Below are 22,047 nucleotides of genomic sequence, written 5' to 3'. Positions count from 1 at the left end.
AAAAAAAAAAAAAAAAAAAAAAAAAAAAAAAAAAAATATATATATATACACAACACATACATGTTTGCACAAATTATGGTATTGATATAATAAGTTATGAAAATATTATACTTACTTTAAAACAATACTGTTTATTCTATAGATCTAGCTCCAGAATAGATAGATTATATTTGAGATTTCTTTCTTTTATTGTGCAGTACGATTATTAACAATTTATATTTTCTTTATATTTTTATATTAGTTTATTTTTCTACTGACTTATAATTTATTAACTATACATTTATCAAAAATCGCAAATGAATAAAATTAAAAAAAATTTTAAACAAAATAATATAAAGTATAAGAATAATTTTATTTTCAATGTTGCTTGCACATTTGAATATTCTACAGTTTAAATATCAAATTACAAAAAAATTTAAAAATATTAATTATAATAGATTACATTTTATTTCTTAAATACAATATATATTGTGAACTCAACATAAAAATTCATTTGACAAAAGATAAGTTTCATTAATTTCATTTTTTTAGTACAGATTCATATAAAAGATTCTATATTTTTATGCAAAGGAATGAGTCTACATAAAATAAAATAATATATAAATCTATACTATGTTACTCAAAATGTAATACTATGTGTTATAATATAATAAATCACTCTATGTTCAAATCATAATATGTTGTATATATTCTTATTCTTCAAATTTATTTATCTTTTCTTGAGCTATAAACTTTATATTACATATTTAGAAATATTTATACATTTATGTTTTTATTCTTTAAAATTGATATAACTTTTAAAATAAACAATTATTTATAAGATATTTATAAGATAATAAATAAAAAGCATACCAGCTTTATTGCTTTACTTCAATCTTGGAAAGTAGATTGAAAAGTAGTATCAGAAAACATAGGACACCAAAAACCTAAAATTGTTAAATGTTTGTAAAATGTTAACATTTATCAAATTTAAGTATATTTTATTTTGCAAATAATATAAAATAAAATATTAAATTACCTTCAGGTGTATTAATTCTTTCATTATATGTAGTTCTATGTCGAGAACACTTATTTTGTCTCATTTTTATTTCTTCCTCAGAAATTCCAAGATTAGTGTAATACTAAAGAAAAAGCAATTTTTGATTTTTAATAAAAAATATTTAAATGTTCTGTATCATATATATATAAATATTTTTATATTTAAATTTATATATTATTTTACATATAAATAATATTAACTTACAATTCAATTTTTAATATGCAGCAATAAGAAAAAATAAATTATATTTAACACTACTTCAATTAATTTTTTATATTGTTTTTTTTATATTAAATTCATTATATTAATATTTATATTATATTAAAATTCAAATTATATATCTTACCTTTTCACATTCCCAACAAGTAATACCAATCATTTTTTCTCTTTTTGATTTTTTCTTTGATAATTTATTCTCTTGTTTTTCTTTTTTATTAGGAACTCTTAAAAAAAATATATTAAGTTTAACATAAATATTTCAAAACTTTTTGAATTTACATAAATAATGCTTACATATCAAAACTATCCATAAGATATTTTTTTATACGTGGATATTCTGGTGAATTTTTATTTTCAAATTTATTTTTTTTTAATTCATTTTTATCATAAGATTTTTGTTTAATTTTTTCTCCTAAAAGACAATACGTTTCATCATATATTGAAGAATTGGTATCAAACATTTGATTGATTGATTCTGGATATTTTCTTTTTTCTGGAGTAATATTTTTTTCTATCTCTAATTTTCTAATTTTTTTTATTGGAGTTGATAAATTTTTATTTTCAGAATATCCAATATCTGAAATTGTTTGAAAAAAAGATGGATTTAAAATATTATCATCAATTTTTGATTGTGTAGATGTTTGTACAGATAATAAATTGAGACTAGACTGATTTATTTTCTTATTTGAGGTTTTATTTTTCAATCTTAAACATTTTATTTTTGAACTTAATTCTGTATGTTTTTTGGGACTATTTTGAATTACTTCTTCTTCTATAGATTTGTTATAATTTTCTAGTTTTTCTTTTAGTATGTCTTTTTTAGATATAGGTAATGCATGTATTTTTGAAATATTTGAACTTTCATGAGTTGCAGTATTAACAGATTGTGTATCTGGAAGAAACATAAGTTTTGATTGTTTCAATTTTTTACCATTTTGTAATAATGTGGTATCTACATTATATAATGTATTAATTCTTAATTTTTGTGATATTTTATTAGGTATACATTTTATCTCGTCATTATTATTTTCATTAATTAAAATTTTATTTTTCTGTGATTTTTCAAATATTGCATCTTCCCTAAAATTATTTCCTGAAATTGTTAATATAGAAATATTTTCTTTTATTGGTATATTTGGATATGTTTTATTTATATCAAAATTTTCTAGAATAAAATTATTATCTGTAATATTGGTCTTTTTAGATTTAGAACGTTTCTTTATAAGTATTGGACTCTGCAATGATTTCTCTTCTGATATTTGTTTCTCAATAAATTTATCATTTATAATACTATCATTTAAACTTGCATCAATATCAGAATTAGAATTGGTACAAACATTGTTGTATAAAGATGTAAATATTTTTTTATTTTCTGATACTTTGTTTGTACTAAGTGCAGTACTAAAATATAAAAAATTAAAATATAAATATATATTTCATTAGCAAATATAAAAAATAACATTTATAATATAATTTTTTAGGATTATAAATCAACAATAAAACCAAAACTTACACAGGTTTATTATCATAAATATTTGATTCAAGCAATTGAAATGGAATTTTAAAATCAGCATCTTCACAATGCTTTCGTAGTTTTAAATATTCACTCCATAATTCTGTAAATATAAGATGTCTAATGTTTAAATCAAGTAATTTAACTATAAATTTTATTTATCAAATTTATATTAAAAAAACAATAATACAACATTTAAAACAATAAATAATAAAGTTTTGAAATATATTTTTATTTCATAAAAATTTTATTTTTAAAAAAATTTAATTTTTTTAATTTAGCCGCAAAAAATAATTAATATATATTATTAATTATAATAACGTAAAAAATTCAATATTAAATAATTTTTATTTTGTAAATATAATTTTTTATAATTATAAAAAGAAATATAAATAAAAAAATTCAATTATCGATATAAAAACAACATATGATATATACTTACTTTTATATTGTTCGAATGCTTTTCCTAGCATTCCAGCAAAATTCTTCGTAGCATTTCGCGCAATCTCATTGTCTACGAAACAATCAAATTGTAAAACATCTGATAAAGCCATCAGTAAAATAAACGAGGTTAGGTAATCGTTTTTTAGAACAACTCAATACCCTGCCCCTTTTCTCACTTTTTGTTAATTAATTCGTTGTTTTTTTTTTTTTTATTACGTATATTATTATCACACCGAGTATAGAATCGAATAAATTCAACAAAACAAATAATTTATTATTCATTCCCACAATGTCATACTGCTGATCACTTCACTGAATAATCTACAGCGTGTCGATAGTTTCTTTTTAAATCGCAGCACAAATCGCCATGATATGGTCACATATTGTATACAGCTTGCCGGTATAGAAGCACACTTCCTAACCTCATTTTCGCAGTGTTTTTCTTGGAATCACTTCAATCTGAAACGTTCGTGAAACTTGTGTTAATTTTTTTTTTATGCTGTATTTATTACGTTCAAAAATAATTTGAGCTTCGAAAGCTATAATTTTATTCTTTTGTAGAAAAAAACATTTTACATAATTTCGTAAGTATATCTAACCAAATAAAAATGATTTATTCATAATATCGTTAATTTGTAAATATATATTTATATCAAAATATATTAAAAATTAGTTTCTGCTCTTTCTAGTTTACCTGTCCTAAAAAAAACCTACTATCATGTACTTTTATCTCTTTATTATATCTCGACATTATGTACATTACACATCCCGTAAATATTTCTATATTAAATAAGGATTTAACATCGTATATAAAAAAAGGTTGCTTATGCAGCAAATAAACATTTCGAACGTATCCAATTTTAATTTTTTAAAATACCTTCATTCTTCTCTTTTTTTTTCTTTGTTTTTGTTTTTTTTTTTTCCTTAACGAATTCATTCCATATAACAAAATATCACCTAACATAAATTATTATGTAATAAACGCTATATATTTTAAAAACAAATTATTTTTTTGTTTCAAAAAGATAAAAGTATCTTTATACATAAATCAAATATCTTGTTTGAATTTTTCATGTATGCACATAAATTAACTGTTTTTTATATAAAAAGAAATTTATGTATGAAGAAATGATAAAATGATAAATATTAATTTAATATAAACTTTAAAGCTCTTATTTCATATGTCGCATAAATGTGCACTATAAAGAGCATATTGTTATTATTAAAGATACAAGTACTATATTAAGTAACTGGTCACGTATTAATAATACATCCATTATATACAAGTATACACCGAATGTGCACTTACAGTTATGAACAGAGAGTAGTCTATAAACAACTTGGATGCAGTTGTACTTCCATGCCTAGTTAATTTAAAAAATAGCAATTTAGACCTTTTCCAACTTTATACAGAACATAGTTTAGAACGCTGTAAAGAGTTATATATACAAATCATTATGAGCTAAATGCTGATTGAGAGGAAGTTGAGGGTAGGGAAAGGTTTTGTGTTAGGTTGGATATTGGTTTACCTGGGGGTCGGGTGATAACAGGGGAAGGATTGCAAGTTTCCAAACCATAGCGCGACATGAGCGCTAATAATGCACTGCGAACACCAGCTGTTGCCACTTGTGACCATCTTCCAGAACTCATTGCATCATCACCAGCATAAACTGCATGTGCATCAAAGTTTCCTGATTGTGCTGCATTTGTATCTAAAAAATAAAATAAAAAAATAATATATTACAAATATTAAAAAAAAGACGCGTATCTAATAAACTCACCTAAAAGTGGTGGATTTAATACAGAAAGTTGAGATTCTATTAGTCCACTTGATCTTGAATTTGCAGCAAGTCGTAGTTCAGCATGTAGTTCTCCTAATAATTGTACTACTTTTGGATCACTCTGTAATTTGAATTGTAATAATTATAATTAATAATTATAGGAATATAATAATTTTGTATTCTATATAATATTATGCATAACTACATAAAACTAAAAATGAAATATTTCAAAAAATATTTCATCATTAATTCAAATATACTTACCTCATTATCTGATCGAAGCGACATAAGATCTTCAACACGAATTGGTTTTCCTTGATTTAATGCGTTTGTGAGTAAACTTAATTTTCGAACAAGACTATCTTCCGTGTATAATTCTGACATATGAGAACTAGTATCTCCCTTGGGCCGTGGTGTAACAGGTGGTGGACTAACATAAAAATATGATGGTGATGAGACCATATAAGGTCTAGTATCTCCCTTGGGTCGTGGTGTAACAGGTGGAGGACTAGTGTAATAATATGATGGTGATGAGACCATATAAGGTCTGCTTTGGTTGAACAAATTATCTCCTCCATAGTGGGATTCCGTACTGAGACGATTTGGATGAGAATTGTAACCTGCTTCCATTTTTAAACGTTTGGAAGATCTGAAATCAAGTCAAAAACATATTATAATAATTATAAAAATAAAAATCAAATGTTTTAATAAATATATCTATTTATCAAAATGTTATATTAAAATAAATTTGTTGAATATAACATATATATTTTTTATATTAAAAATAAATAAACAAATTAACGAATATATAATTAATAACAAATTTTTATAAAATCATAAAATATCTTTTATAATAATTTATATTATATAAAAATGGAATAAATGTTTCTTAAAATTGAGAATATATTAATGATATTAATATATTTAAAACAAAATAATATTAATAAAACAATAAATAAAAACTCATATAAATATTATTAAAATAGACAATGATACATGAATATCTTATATTTATAACACTTGTTTCATAATTAATAGAAATCATGCAAAAGACGTTTCATTACGTGCATATTGAATAAAAGCAAAACTAATGAATCAATATTTCATATAGATATACATGCAATTTAATAAGCACAGCATATCAACTTTATTTATATTTTGTAAATTTTATTTTTCACAATTTATTATATATTTATTACTTATATTCGTATGTGAAGAAAAATAACAAAATAATTTTATAAAAGATCATAAATATAAGGAATTTGATTATTTAATTCTCACTGCATCCTCAACCTTCTTGCACGAGAATATTAAGCTTTTTTATTTTAGTTATAAAGCCCAAGCGCATATGTTATATGATACATAAAACCATGTCTTATATGAATTAATAAACTGGACACCCTGGGTATAAACATACATTATACAAATTTGGAGAATATTTATTACCTATTTATATTCTTATAAGTGCTATAAAATTTGCCCTTTATCATTCAGCCACAATAACATTACTTCCTGAAACATAATTGTTTTTCTTGTTAGATATTTTGCCAATTTGTATTTATTTATAATTATTTATTATATTTATATTGTTTAAATATTATGTTGTTTCTTACAAATTCCACAATATAATTTATCATCAATAATATAATATACTAAATATACTAAATTATATATAATATCTATATCATGTACAGCATTATTATGATTTAATAGAAATATATGTAATCAAATGCATATATTATGTATATATTTACATTGTATAATAAAGTAATTGGTTATGTATCAAAATATTTATATATTTATTTATATATTCTACATTCTATTTACATATTTTTATATATATTATTCTTGTACTTTGTTATAAATTATATAGTAATTATATATATAACAAAGAAAAAAAGAAAATATTAATATTTAAGAAATTGATAACATAAATTTGATGATATAATTAATAAATTTTATGTAACATTTAAATATCATTAATAATAAAAAATTCTGTTATAATGTCAGAATATATTAGCTATTAATCTAATAAAAATGGTGATTACAAACATATCTATAACAAAAAATTAAATTATTATACAATAATTTTATATCTTTGATTATTATGATTGGTATATTACTTACTACAGAACTTTTTATATTATTTTGTATTTTTATTTAGAAAGCATCACTTTTTTAATTGTTACAATTGTTTTAAATAAAATAGCTAAAAGTAAAAAAATATATTTAATTTATAATTATTTATACAAGAAAATTATTTTACATATTAATTATTTAATATTTATTTAAATTTATTAAATTTATAAACATTTATTTTATTCTATTATTTTAAAAGTACTTTGTATGTTATTAATTATTAATTGATGAAAATTATATAAAATTTATAATGAAATATTTTTTATTTAAAAATGAATTGCATGAATCTTTGGATTTTTCTATTATCATATAATGCTGTTCAACATTTATGGAGAAGTGAAATTCTTTATTTTATTTTATCTTTATATGAATAATTAAGATATAATTAAAATAAAGACATTAAACTAACAAATGTATTAAATATCTATGCGAACTTATTGTGGAATAAGTAGAAAAATAACATGTACTATGCATATCATTGAAAGAGTACATAATAATGTATACTGATATTATCATTCATTCCCAAGGTCCCAGTGTTTACTGTCAGATATAACTTTTATAAAGGATTATGGTTACTTAATTTATAAATAAAGATATAGAAACATTGAAAGGGACTAAACAAATTAAATGATAAAATATTTTAATAACATTAGAAATTCATTGTCCATGAAAATGTTAGGCAAATGCCTATGGACATAGAGTAAATATTTTATATTACAGTAAATCAATAATATTTTACATTATGACGATAATACATCAGATTTTTCTAAACTCTGAATTTCATTATAAGAATGGCATTAATACAAAATACATGCAAAAACATGAAAATAGTTAACAAATATTAAAACTTGCCATTCGTATATTGAAACTTATGATAACTATCTACAATACAGAATAATTCTAACACAATTAAGAAAATATGATCAATTAAAATATGCCTAATCTATAGATGTGAATGTTCAAATAAATTGAATTAACATAAATAAAATGAAATGTCGATGACGAAGGCTGTGATGTTAATATTTCACGTAATACATTCACATTTTAATCTTGGCTCCTTGTATTCCATTGTCTTCAATCTTCCATCTTCTTCTTAGTATCCATTTACATTCCATTAGACCTATTTACACTCCAAGACTTTATAAATATTATAAAGATCATTTATTTGCGCTCATATCCTGTGCTCATTCATTTTATATATCGTTCCATGCGTTTATAGATGTTTTAATTCAATAGTTTAATATGAAAATTAACATACGAAATTTCATTAAATCCCGATTTTTTTATTTACAATCATATACCTATTATATTTTTCTTTTTTTTTTAAACATTATTTGAAAATGAATGTTTTATATCACTGATACAATTATATTAATAAGATATTAATAATTATATGCATATACATTGAATTATGTAAATGCATATGTTTAACTGCAATAGAAAATTGTACATATATGCATTTTCCTTTTCACAAACATATCATAATGTATGCATATGTATGTTCACATTGATCAATAAATATGTACATATATGTAATATGTATCTACTTATTAGTCAGTAATATTATCAGATATAGAAAATATCTCAATTTTAAAGCTCACATAGTTTTCAAGAACATTCAATTAAATTGAATCACAAACACATTACAAGTCAGAATATTTTCTTTTTACATAAATGCTAATATTCTTTAAATCAAGTAATATTTGATATCACTTCAAAAGAATTAAGATAATGTAATATTATGATAATATTTTTTCTACTTATTGAAACATATTATTATAATCATTATTATAATCATATCGCTATAAATTTTGTATTTCTTCCAAATACATACATTCAAAATGTTTTCATGTATTTGAAAAATGAAGTATTAAAAAGTAATCTCTGTAGTAAACCCATGAAAAGAACGTTGTTGTACATTTTCGTGTGTCTATATTCCATTGTTCTGCACTATAGCCATCGTCGTTTGAACGACTGTGAACTAAAATTAACTTATTTTATCCATTATTGAAAGTCACATGCAAACGGACGATGAAAATAAGATACTACAACAATTATGTTTTCATTCTTTAAATAAGATTTCTAACAACGCATTTTGCTAAGAAAATAAATGCCAAGCACAACTGCAGTACACAGCCATCTACGTGTGTAAGCAATTAGTATCTGGTCAGTATTGAATCGCGTCCCAGTTTGTGCGAATATGTCTCTCTACGACTACTCACCCCCCGACATCAGATAGATCTTCAATAGCCTTATGGGGACCTCCTTTATTTGGAAGCGGAAGAAGAGGCATCTTTCCAGCGGAGCTTTCTTGTTGATCTCGTAACTGATGTCTTCGTTTCTTACTCCAAAGCTCATGACAGTCTTGCCAAGTTGGAAGTTGAGGCGCAGGCATTCTAATTTTTTAAAAAATATATATTTTAATAACAGAAAATAGCTAAAATTTTTTAGAAAAATAGTAAAAAATAGTAATAATAATTCCTGTAATTTTAATATCTTTTTCAATTATATTTCTATATAAATATTATTATTGAAAATTATTTTAGTTTTATTTTTTTTCGCATCTCTATATTACATGTAATAAGATAAATAATTCTTTTTGTAAGTATATTTAAATACAATAAAACATACTGCTCGGGTTGAACATTTTTCAGCCAAGCACTTTTAAGCGCATCAGCAGCAGTTATTCGTTTTTCTGGATCTAATTCCAACATTTTATCTAAAAGATCCAGAGCTGGTGCTGGCATAAATGAAAAATCTTCTCGTAAACGTCTTCTATGTGATTTTTTTGGTTTCAAGGTACGCCACAATGGCAGTTTTATCACAGAAGGCCAAACAGCAGGAGTTGGAGTTCCACAAACTCTGGAAATCATCTCCAATTGCATCATTTCTACATTTGCCTAATAAAAATAACAATAATTTATTATTTTTTTCTTTTTTTTTTTGACGAAAATAAAATTTGTTATAATTTTCTTACATGAAATAATGGTTTTTTAGAAAATAATTCTCCTAGAATACAACCACAACTCCATACATCTATTGCAGGACCATAACGTTCTTCACCCAACAATAATTCAGGTGGTCTATACCATAAAGTAATCACTTTATTTGTATAAGGTCGCTGTCTATCTTCAGCATTATAAAGCCTCGCAAGTCCAAAGTCGGCTAATTTAACTTCCCCTCTATGAAAATTATAATCAAATTATAGAAATACCATTTTTTCTTCATTAATTATATATTTTACATACTTGTTATTCATCAGTATATTAGAACATTTGATGTCTCTGTGTAAAAAGTTTTTACTGTGGCAGTAATTTAATCCATCTAATAACTGTTTCATAATGCTTGCATTGTTCATTTCATTAAAATCGACCATTCCAGATTCTAAAAGACCCATTAAATCATGATCCATGTATTCAAATACAAGATAGAATGAGCCTTTGTCCTATAAAATCGTAACATATAATATCACTTTTTATATTATATATTTTAATATTACCTTTCTAAAATCCAATACATCTTGTTTATCCGTAACTATTTCTCTCAAGTTCACAATATTTTTATGATTAAGTTGACGTAAGATTTTAATTTCTCGTACTGCTGTAACAGGGAATCCCTCTTTTTCGTTTTCTAGACGAACTTTCTTCAATGCAACAAGTACACCAGCTCGTTTGTCTCGAGCTTTATAAACTTGTCCATAAGTACCCTCTCCTATTTGAGTTATGAATTCAAATACATCAACAGAACGTTCTCCCCAATCTTTACCGCTCGAAGTTGACATAGGAGTATGACAATTTCTAGAACCTCTACGCTTTAAAATTTTTGGTCTTTTTAATTTCGGTTTTGGTGGAACATGTTCAACTTTTGTACGAGGTGGTGTTGCATTTGGATCATCTTCTCCACTTAAATCTTCCGATCCAGGAACAACTATATTAAATTATAATAGAAGAAATATTATTTAATGATAAAATATTAACTAATGGCAATAAAATTATATTATTATATCACAAATTTACCTGGTGGCATAGGTAAGTCTTTAATACTCTTCTTCTGTGGTGGTTTTGGAGTTGAAGCTGGGAATTTCATTTGTGCCTTACTAGGAGGACTTGGAGATCGACTTGGTGGCGAGTCTATACTTTCTAAATCATTTTGATTAATTCCAGGTGGTAATGGTAATCGTGATAAACTTTTAGTTTTAAATGCCACAATAGGAGGTTTAGGAGGATCTACTGATTTAAGAGGAACTAAATTGTTAGGAGGATTAAATTTAGACATGGCTGTATTTGGTGCTGGAACTGGTATAGGTATAGGTGGTGGTGGAACAGATAAATTAGGCAGAACAGGTACTGGTACAGGAATAGGCACTGGCATAGATACTAAACCTGCTGCATTTGCAGACTCAGATTGTGGTAATGGTGGTGCTTGCAAATTTGTAACAGCTGGAAAACTTGGACTGCTTGTAACAGTCACTGGACAAACATTTGTAGTTGTAGGCGAAGTATATACAATCATTGGAGGATGTTGATTAGCTCCATGTATTACACTTGGTGCATTAACGGTTTGTGTAATTGGTAATGGTGGAGTTTTTCCTGCTATTCCATTATCATCCGACATTGGAACAGGAATATCTACAAGATCAACAGGTTTCATATTTTCACTTGTTGTCTTTAATTGTTCTTTATGATTTATATATTTGTCTTTATTGTCAGTGGAAGGTTTATTTTCGGAAGATGCATTACTAGCATCTTTCTCGTCAGTGCCTTCTATAATTTGAACTTCATCTTGAGTAACAGCTTTTTCCTTAGCTGCTTGTAATTTTTTATATGCTAATTCTCTCATATTTCTATCTTTTACAAGTTCAGCAAACAAACTAGTTTCACTAATCTTTGCTTGTACTCTAAGATTTCTTGCTGTAATACTTGAAGGACTTCTTGCTCTGGATCTATGAGGAGAAGGAGAAGGTATTCTCGAAGGACGTGGACTCTTTGATTTGTGTTTTCTTGCTGATTTATGTGATTTGCTAGGAGAACGAGATTTTTTCGGAGTACGACTTCTTCTTCGTGAACGTGATCTAGATCGTGATTGTACTTTTCGCCATCGTCCGGGACTTCGCGAACGTGAACGAGAAAGAGGTAAATGCAATCTAAAAAAAAAAATTAATTTTATTTTTGAAAAAAAAATATAATTTTAAATTATAATTTTATATTTTATAAATTATAAATTTTATAAATTTTATATTTTATAAATTATAAATTTTATAAATTTTATATTTTATAAATTATATCATATAATATAATATAATCGTATAATACCTGCTTCCAGTAGGACTTCTAGTTGATCTCGATTTTCTTTTATCTCTTCTATCTTTTTCATGATGTCTATGTCGTCGTTCAGATTCTTCTCGTCGTCTACGTTTACTCGAAGACGGAGAACTAACAGGATCTCTACGACGATGACTTACAGGACTCGGACTAAATTCTCTCCGTCTTGTAGAAGGACTAGGACTGTGCCTGAGTCTATGCACCATTGGACTTGGACTGAAATCTCTTCTTCTCGTTAAACTATGGTCCCTTCGACGTGATGGTGGGCTTGGACTATGAGGTCTCCTACGACTTGAGCTAATAGTGGGCCCTGGACTAATACTACTACGTCGTGTATGAATACTAGGACTATGTTTCTGTCTTTCAGGAGTATGTTTCATTGTGGACAAACTTGCTTTATTGTTTTCTGGTGTTGTTGTTCTTGGAGGTAATAAAGGAGTATGGGGAGATTCAGTTGGTCTTGGAGGAAGTGGTGGAGGAGTTACATTTCGAGGTTGTCTTGTTATTTCAAGTTCTACATCACTTAAACACCTTTGTTCTTGAGGTGTGGCAGGGGATATTGGTGAAGTACTGTCTTTTAATGGTAAAGGTGGTGATTCTGACCAATTTCCAACTGGTTTTTCATGTTCTGGACTTATAATAATTTCATCTGTAATACGATGTGGACTTAAACTACGAGAATGTCTTTTAGACTTTCGTTTTTTCTTTTTTCCAGAACTAGATGAAGGACTGATGCTTCTCTTTTTTTTCTTTTCTCGTTTATGCTTTTTTTCTTTTCTTCTTGCATATCGTCTAGACTCTTCTTCATATTCAGGTGTTCCACCATGCATTGTTGAAGGTTGTTGCTCATTTGGTGAATAATGTCTGTTAGAATGCCTATGTTGAACTGGTGGAGATGGTGAAAGACTAATAGGAGATGCTCCAAGAGCACGTACTGGGCTTCCTCCATAATAACGTCTTTGTAAAACTGGTTCAGGTACTTCTCCATCTGTATAGCTATTACCTCTACTATCTTCTGACTGAATTTCACCAGCTTCTGGTTCAGATAAATCTTCACTACTCACATCTGAATATTCAACCAAAGGTTTAACAATAGAAGAAGCAACAGTTGGCACATTTTCTATGGATTTATCTCTTGATCTCTTCTTCTTCTTTTTTCCAGAACTTTTGTTTTTTCCATGCCTTCTATGTTTTTTATCAGATGCTTCAAAACCATGTCGATTTATATCACTGCTAGTACTTCCTCTTCTACGTGATCGAAATCTTCCATTACGTTCAGCTCTTTCAATATCACGGCCGCTAGGCATGTCACCTACTAAAAATGTAAAATTATTGATATGTAAATAGATAATATTTTTACTGATCATTTTTACTGATTTGACTATTTAAATAATTCTTTTTATAAAAATAAATATATAAATTCAAATATAATAAAATGTATAAGAATGTTTTAAATTTGAAATTTTTATATATTAGACTTCATATAAAAATTATAAAAATATTGAGATAAAACAAAAAATAATTATATTTTTTATATTTAATTTTGTCAAATGAAAAATTTAATTTTATATAAATAATTTTATATAAATATATTTTATATTATATATTTTATATAAATTTATATAAATGAAAAAAATACTTCAAACATTTATTTTAATATTAATTTATAATATAGAAATTTGAAAATTATTATATTATTTCTATTCTCAATACTTTCAACTGAATATGGATATTATACACGTACATATGATAATATGAGTGTATGAGAAAGCACACGACATGCACATGCATAGATTAGTCGACGTAACAGTATTTTCGAATATCAAAATTCTACAATGTATTTAATAAAAAATAGTAAATTTTAATAAATTATCCTATTTTTAAAATAAAAATAAAAATCTACCAAATATAAACTTATGACTCGTTCGTTCGAAGAATATTTTGCCAAATAGAATTTTTTGGCCGAGTTAGCATAGCCGCCATTGTTAACGACTGGGTGGCAAGGGAGTTGCCCACTTTTCATAAAAGAAAATTAGTTATCATTTTTTACAGAATTATAAGTCAATGAATAATATCAATACTCACGTGCAATATAAATCTTGTGATATCACGCTAAATGTTGAGTTTCTTCGCATCGAGCTGATCCAACGTAGCGATGGATGTAATGGTTACGTTCGTTGCTCAGTAAACAGTTTTAACACATATTTCGTAGGCCACGAGTAAAATTTGATAAAGATTAATAGCTATCGTAACAATTAAATGTTCAGGCAATCATATTTTTATAGTTTTACTAGCCGATGCATCATATCTCATGAATTTTCTTTGGATTGTATTTGGCTTTCTCATAAAGGTAGCTCAAGTAAGTAGAAGCCATTAACCATTAGCACGTCATTATTGTCTGACGTAACAAGCGATAAGTGCTGCACCCTTGCGACTAAATATGAAGTAGATAAAAATGCGGATAATCTTCAATATTATTATACTTGATACAATTGGTTGAACTAAATTATTTATTATACTTATATATAAATATAAATGTATTCGTTATTAAATTTTTACATGAAAATAGCAAATATAAATAAAATATATATTTCTATATATTTTAAAGATTTTAAATACTTTCAAATTATAAAATTTTAAATTCAAATATTTTGCTATATATTTTATATATATATATATACATGAAATTAATATTACATTTTTATTACTGTTTATCTATTGTTATATAAATAATATAACATTTACGAGCATTATAATCATAAAATATAAAATATTTATTTTTTATATATTTTAAATACATATTAATAAAATAAAGTATTTTTTAGATATAATTTTATTTTAGTAATTTTATAATTATATTAATTTATATTAAAATTTATTAAATACATGAAAGATCAGCATTATGTACATAATCGACAAAGACGCTCTCTATTGTAAAAGATATATGACATATATATATATGTTTGAAATAAATTTTTGTCTTATGGTTGATAGTAATTTACTATTACAAAAAGGTATCAAGCATCAAAGGATAAGTTTAAATAAAAATAAATTTATATTTTTATTGAAATTTAACTTTTATCGTTAAAAAATTAGGATATGGGTGAACGATATAATATTCATAGTCAGTTAGAACATTTGCAATCGAAATATATTGGCACAGGCCATGCAGACACAACTAAATTTGAATGGCTTGTAAATCAACATCGTGATTCTTGCAGTTCTTATATGGGTCATTATGATCTGCTAAATTTTTTCGCTATCGCAGAAAATGAAGCAAAAGCTCGTGTCCGGTTTAATCTCATGGAAAAAATGTTACAACCTTGCGGTCCACCACCAGAAAAACCAGAAGATTAAATATTTCAATGAACAACGTGCTTATTCGTACATATTGTAGAAATAATGCATTATTGAAAATTTTTAATTATTTTCATATAAATTGACAATTTTTTTTTATTTCTACATTATATAAATAAAGATTTATTTGATAAAATTATACATTGAAGTTATTATTTTTATGTCTGCAGGAAAATAAATTATTTAATAAAATTAGTATAATATTATAAAATTTATAAGAATAAACCATAACACGATATATGAACTTTTATTTCAAAATCAACTTTTATTTATAAAAGAAAAATAACATTTATTAAAAAATATGTAAATTATAAATTAAATTATCATACAAATTTTGTTATATGATTTGTGATATAAAAGAAGTGCAAAATTCTACAAAATGCCTATTCCATGTTCAAGAAAGTGTGGAAAAGATGCTATTCTTAAAGTAAGTTATAAATTTTAAGATCTTAAGATTAACTAAAATTTTAAAATATTATATATTTCAAAAAAATATAAAAGAAAAATAATATATAATATAATATATCTTTAATATATATATTATATATTCCATAATAAATAATATATATTTTAAAATAATATCTTTAATTATAGAGACCTAAAACTGGTCATGCCTTGTGTAAAGAATGTTTTTTCTTTGCATTTGAAAGTGAGATTCACAATACAATCATAAAGGGCAAATTATTCAAATCTGGTGACAAAGTTGCTATTGGAGCATCAGGGGGAAAAGATTCTACAGTACTTGCATATGTTTTGAAAACTTTAAATAATAAATATCAATATGGAATTGATCTTTTTCTTTTATCTATTGACGAAGGAATAACTGGTATTGTGTAATATATTATATTATAATATATTATAACATATTAATAATATAATATTAATAACATATATTATAATTTAAATTATATATTAATTATATAATATTTTAGAATCTTTTTTTTATGAAATCTATTCTATCTATATTCTAGGATATAGGGATGATAGTTTAAAAACTGTTCAACAGAATAAAAATGACTATGGACTTCCATTAAAAATATTATCCTATAAAGAATTATATGGATGGACAATGGATGAAATTGTAGCAGAAGTATATATAATAATTTTATATTTATTATTAAATTTATTTATAGATCTTTAATATTTATTTCATTTTAGATTGGTAAAAAAAATAATTGTACATTTTGTGGTGTATTTCGAAGACAAGCATTAGATCGAGGTGCAGCCCTCTTAGGAGTAGATTGTATTGCAACAGGTCATAATGCTGATGATATTGCAGAAACAGTTTTAATGAATATCTTAAGAGGTGATATAGCAAGATTACAAAGATGTACTTCAATTATTACTGTAAGTTTAGTCTTTTTCAATATATTGTTTTCGTAAAAAAAAAATTATATTTTATATATATATTATTTTAATATTTTAATATTATAATTATATAATAATAATAATTAATATAATAATTAATATTTTATAATATAGGCAGGGGCAGATTGTATAAGACGATGTAAACCTCTTAAATATGCATATGAAAAAGAGATTGTTATGTATGCTTATTTTAAACGATTAGTATACTTTTCAACAGAATGTATATTTGCACCAAATGCATACAGAGGACATGCAAGAACATTTCTCAAAGATTTAGAGAAAGTTAGACCTTCTTCTATATTCGATATTATTCATTCTGGTAAAAAAGATAATAATTCTTATATGTTCTTATAACTTATACATTATTTCATAATTATATAATATATGATCAATATATATTCTTTTATAGGAGAAACATTGCAAATAAAAGAAAGTATCAAATTGCCGGAACGAAGAAATTGTTCTCGTTGCGGATTTGTATCTAGCCAAGAAATTTGTAAAGCTTGTATAATGTTAGAAGGTTTAAATAGAGGACTTCCAAAACTTGGAATTGGAAAATCTACCAAAGTTAAAAAAGTAATAGATTCTGTTGCAAATAAATCTGAAAATAATGACAAAATTAAACTAAAAAATTTAGAATTTTGATTTCTTATGTATTCAAATATATTTGTATGTATAAAAATCATAGATTTATTATTTGTAGATAATTTCAATTAAAATCGTATTGCTTTCAATCATTTTTAATGATTATTTTATTGTTCAAAAGAACATTTCAGTTTTTCATTAATGTTTTTAGTCATTTCATATTTATTTATTTATTTTTACAATCTCAGAAACAATAATTTTTATAAAGTAATAAGAAGTAATTAAAAAAAAAAAATTATCTTTATGATGTTAGATAATATATGCTGCAGCTTTTTGTGAAATTGGTGCTCTGCAAACTGGACAATCACTAGTAATATCTTCAGAACAGTCTTCGCATAAACAGACATGTCCACAAGGAAGAAGAATAATCTCACGAGGATTTGTGCGACAAACAACGCACAATTGATCTTCCCTGAGATCAGTATCTCTTACTCTTTGTCGTCTTTCTTTGCGGGATTCAGCTAGAGATTGTCTTAGTTCTTCTGCTAATCTTTGTTCTGTTCTATCTTTCCAATAACGTCGAAGAACTATTCCACCAATCAACATTCCAATCGCACCAAACATTAAACATAGTAATCTAAATCATAAAAAATCAAAAATCATATTGTTTCAGAATTATATATATATATAAATTATACAAAATAACTAACCTGTATGTTCGTCTACGTTCATCCAATTTTCGAAGTAAGGAACTAATTGACATGCTTGTTAAGTAAAATGGTGTACCATCCAATGGGGGTTGTAATGTAAGAGTTTTAGAATTTGTTCTTGCTAACTCACCTATACCTGTAATAACTGCACCTTCACGAAGTAATTCTTCTGTGGATTGTAAACCACGTTGACGCACACCTAAAATTAATGATAGATTATAATTTTTATAAACACCATATCAAAATAAAACTTAAAATAGTTATTTCTTACCTGTAAAGAAGCCCCATAAATGATCTGCAAAAGATGGTATAATTGGTTCAAAAGTATTAGATACAACATCCAGATCCAAAATATCTGCTGATAATGGTTCTAATATTTCTATAGAACAACCTCCATGTTGCAAAGAAAATGGAACAGTATTATATACTTTATGAACAGTACGTTCTTGATCTGACCTATATACAAATAGAAATTTATTAATATATATATATTTATAATATATAATTATATATATTTTAGAAAATAAAGAAAGATTACCAAAAGCCAGCAGTAGTTCTAGCTACAACATGTTCTTTGATTTTAAGTTTTTGTACAACACCAGTTAATTTTTTATTATTGATGCTATTCAATGGCTTTCCTAAGGGTTTTACAATACCCCTAATAGCTATGTAATCTATCTTATTATTAGAACTTTTATCAACCAGCTCTCCCAATTGTGGGCCAATTTCGTGAAATTCTGCACCCTGTGAAGAAACTAAACATTTTGAGGTATTTTTAAACATTATATGTGTTTCTATATTTAATATTAAAATAATATTTAAATAACTATTACTTTAATATGTATTATATTTTGCGTATAAAAAAAGGTTAGGTACAAGATTATTATTGAAAATTATATAAATAAATTTTATAATAATATATAATTTTACCTTGACTGCTGTAATTGCATTTTTGCAATGAAAGTATTGTTTCAAACAAACACCAAAAATTATACTGTCAATTCCAAGCGCTATTACTTCACCTAAATAATCCATGACTAGGTTATGTTTTTAAAGCTCCAAGTTAAAATATTCTCCATTTTTACTATTTTTATCTATTTCATATTTAGCCCGTATGATTTCATTTTAACAAAATATTTGAAAATTTAAAATATATAATTTTTATTGAATATTTAAAAATAAAGATGTACATATAACAATTGCTTGATATAAGAGGCAGTTGCATAAATTATGTTGTCAAGACTGTTGACCACGTGATATAATTGCAATTAAATTTTTACCGCTATGTTGGTGAACGTGTATACGTCTTTAAACTGTTTTTTGATATTCGTTTACTAAAATTTTATTTTTTCAATTTTTTTTTTATATAAATAATTTGTGATACTTTAAAAATTGAAACAAATTATCAAAAAGGATGCAATCAAATCAGGTATAATTTTCTCATTTAACAAAATGAATTTTCAAATATTATTTTTCTTGATCACATATAGATTTCTTCCTTTCATTCAATTTAAATTTCATTATTACTTTTACACTTTATATATTCCATTTTATAAATTTATAAAGTTGCATAAAAAAGAATAAATATTGCAAATTATGAGATTTAAAAATAGATAACCTCCGAAGAAGTTATCATTGCCGCTTACATACCGAACGAGATTGAAATCGAAGAGAAAAATTGAAACACGTATAGTATAAATTCGAGAAAAGAAATTTTATTGGTAACATAGAAATGTTTGAATACGTATAAATAGTATGTATAAAAGTATAAAAAATAAATAGCGATGGCATTGCGATTTTGCAGGCCTGAATGAGAGCGAATACATTATAATGTGTTCCAATCGTTATTCGGAACGCGATTACGAGTTTAATGATAACATTAGTAATGACAATGATAATAATAATAATTGACATTGTACTTAATCTTACTTTATGATAAATTTCTCAAACATTCTTCCACACATTCTTACACAAATTCTTTGTCGTTTTTTTATTTGAATAATAATCGACCGTTTAAAATTAAATAACAATGATCAATGCGACAACATTATCAATATACATGATAAATAAAACTAGATTTCATAATATATTTTTTTATATCACATAATATCTTATTTTTTCTTTTCGAGTATTTTTCATATTTTATGTTTAAATTTATAATATTTAATATATTATTTAATACCCTTTCTATCTATAAATCAAATATTTTGAATATTATTTTTGTTTTTTTATAACATTAAAAATACATATCGAAACAAAAAAAATAAAAACTTTTTCCCCTAAAAAAAATATATTTTTTCACTAATAATATAAATTCATACCGAATCGCATTCATTTAAAAAGAAAAATGTATTAGTCATTTATTTTTCACTCATAAAATAGATGATGAATTGTTTAAATAAATTGTGCATGTATTTACTTAAATGTAAAGCAATACTATTTATATCGAACACACAGTATCTTTTTTTTGATAATTTCATTTATGAATTTAAATAACAAGTGGGACGTGCTTTTAACACAAAAATGCGAATATTCATAAAAAATATTCAACATTTTATCTTCTATTTAAGAGTAATCAAAAAGAAAAAAAATGATCATAGTCGCACGGATGTTAAATGTCATATAATATAAGAATCGTTTTTACATCGAGACATTATCGCATTAATGCTTCACAAACTACTTTCGTGATTCTTTTCAGTTAAATTTCTTTTATGGCAGTCAATTCGTAGCCTATATATAATCATCTGCAATTGTCGGACTTGGAATGATCGCAATTGACCTCAATATAGTGTAATAATATTAGAGATTATTCGAACTTCTTTGCACATATGTCTCATTAAATCGTTCAGGATGAAAAGCGTTACATTCACGCCCTCTTATGCAATATCTATATAATCCAAAAAAAGAGTAAATTATTATTGAAAAAAGCGACAAAAGAAATAGAGAATTATATATAATATTATAAATAAATAAATATCTGTAATTAGCTCTAATTAAAAATACAAAATATGCTTGAAATTGAACATTTCAATGAATAATGATAAATTCTTTACTTTCAGAAAAGACATTCATTCTCTTTGAATTGAAATTACTTAAACAATTAGTAAAAAAATTTAAGGGTTCTCTTCTAATTAGTTGAGAGTTGAATTAAATTGTATAAGTCATAAATTATCATTGTTAATAAATTTTTTTGTACAATAATAATAAATTTGAATGAAGTTTTATAAACAAATCTTACAAATTACAAGTTAATTGTCTTTATTGACGTAAAATTGTAAAAATTGTAAAAATTGTGCAATCACTGGTCAATTCAATTAATATTATTTTTCAATAGATTATGCAAAAGATCCCTGAATTTTATCGACACTCTTATTTATTTATTTATTATTATTATTACTATTACTATTACTATTACTACTACTACTATTACTACTATTACTATTACTACTACTATTACTACTACTACTACTAGTTAATACTACTACTACTACTATTATTACTACTACTACTACTATTACTACTATTACTACTACTACTATTATTATTATTATTATTGTTATTGTTATTATTA

General features: G+C 24.7%; 4 protein-coding genes across 11 annotated transcripts; 2 read left to right on the top strand and 2 right to left on the bottom strand.

Moving 5' to 3' along the window:
* Window positions 1-3,391: 3,391 nt before the first annotated feature.
* LOC102670850 (cyclin-dependent kinase 12) lies at window positions 3,392-14,911 on the bottom strand. Of its 8 annotated transcripts, none has more exons than XR_422057.2 (13): window positions 14,542-14,911; window positions 12,448-13,771; window positions 11,152-12,278; window positions 10,635-11,062; window positions 10,384-10,580; window positions 10,113-10,317; window positions 9,767-10,035; window positions 9,358-9,531; window positions 5,261-5,645; window positions 4,997-5,117; window positions 4,745-4,927; window positions 4,525-4,644; window positions 3,392-3,674 (listed from the first exon to the last, which is right to left on the bottom strand). XR_422057.2 is itself a non-coding variant. In XM_006617499.2 (13 exons), exons 2-12 carry the CDS (start codon window positions 13,761-13,763, stop codon window positions 4,545-4,547), a joined length of 4,440 nt encoding a protein of 1,479 aa, XP_006617562.1. In that variant the 5' UTR covers window positions 13,764-13,771; window positions 14,542-14,911; the 3' UTR covers window positions 3,392-3,674; window positions 4,525-4,544. The 8 variants fall into 8 exon arrangements, 5 of the variants coding, with proteins under 5 accessions (XP_006617562.1, XP_006617564.1, XP_006617563.1 ...); XM_006617499.2 differs by having other exon boundaries at window positions 4,525-4,579; XR_422056.2 differs by having other exon boundaries at window positions 4,525-4,927.
* Window positions 14,912-15,412: 501 nt separating this feature from the next.
* On the top strand, window positions 15,413-16,009 carry LOC102671490 (splicing factor 3B subunit 5). Its single transcript, XM_006617503.2, has 2 exons — window positions 15,413-15,840; window positions 15,984-16,009. The coding sequence occupies exon 1, from the start codon at window positions 15,556-15,558 to the stop codon at window positions 15,811-15,813; it is 258 nt and encodes an 85-aa protein (XP_006617566.1). The 5' UTR covers window positions 15,413-15,555; the 3' UTR covers window positions 15,814-15,840; window positions 15,984-16,009.
* Window positions 16,010-16,081: 72 nt separating this feature from the next.
* LOC102681949 (cytoplasmic tRNA 2-thiolation protein 1) lies at window positions 16,082-17,920 on the top strand. The gene is made up of 6 exons (XM_006617495.2): window positions 16,082-16,240; window positions 16,408-16,639; window positions 16,785-16,903; window positions 16,972-17,160; window positions 17,296-17,500; window positions 17,591-17,920. Exons 1-6 carry the CDS (start codon window positions 16,193-16,195, stop codon window positions 17,824-17,826), a joined length of 1,029 nt encoding a protein of 342 aa, XP_006617558.1. The 5' UTR covers window positions 16,082-16,192; the 3' UTR covers window positions 17,827-17,920.
* Window positions 17,921-17,957: 37 nt separating this feature from the next.
* On the bottom strand, window positions 17,958-19,738 carry LOC102681463 (mitochondrial E3 ubiquitin protein ligase 1). The gene is made up of 5 exons (XM_006617493.1): window positions 19,407-19,738; window positions 19,015-19,220; window positions 18,748-18,932; window positions 18,477-18,675; window positions 17,958-18,403 (listed from the first exon to the last, which is right to left on the bottom strand). The coding sequence occupies exons 1-5, from the start codon at window positions 19,509-19,511 to the stop codon at window positions 18,076-18,078; spliced, it is 1,023 nt and encodes a 340-aa protein (XP_006617556.1). The 5' UTR covers window positions 19,512-19,738; the 3' UTR covers window positions 17,958-18,075.
* Between the last annotated feature and the right edge of the window lie 2,309 nt (window positions 19,739-22,047).

Source organism: Apis dorsata, unplaced genomic scaffold (genome assembly GCF_000469605.1).
Source record: "Apis dorsata unplaced genomic scaffold, Apis dorsata 1.3 scaffold_309, whole genome shotgun sequence".
In the NCBI taxonomy this organism is placed as follows: domain Eukaryota; kingdom Metazoa; phylum Arthropoda; class Insecta; order Hymenoptera; family Apidae; genus Apis; species Apis dorsata.
This window is presented reverse-complemented; position numbering and strand designations above follow the sequence as displayed.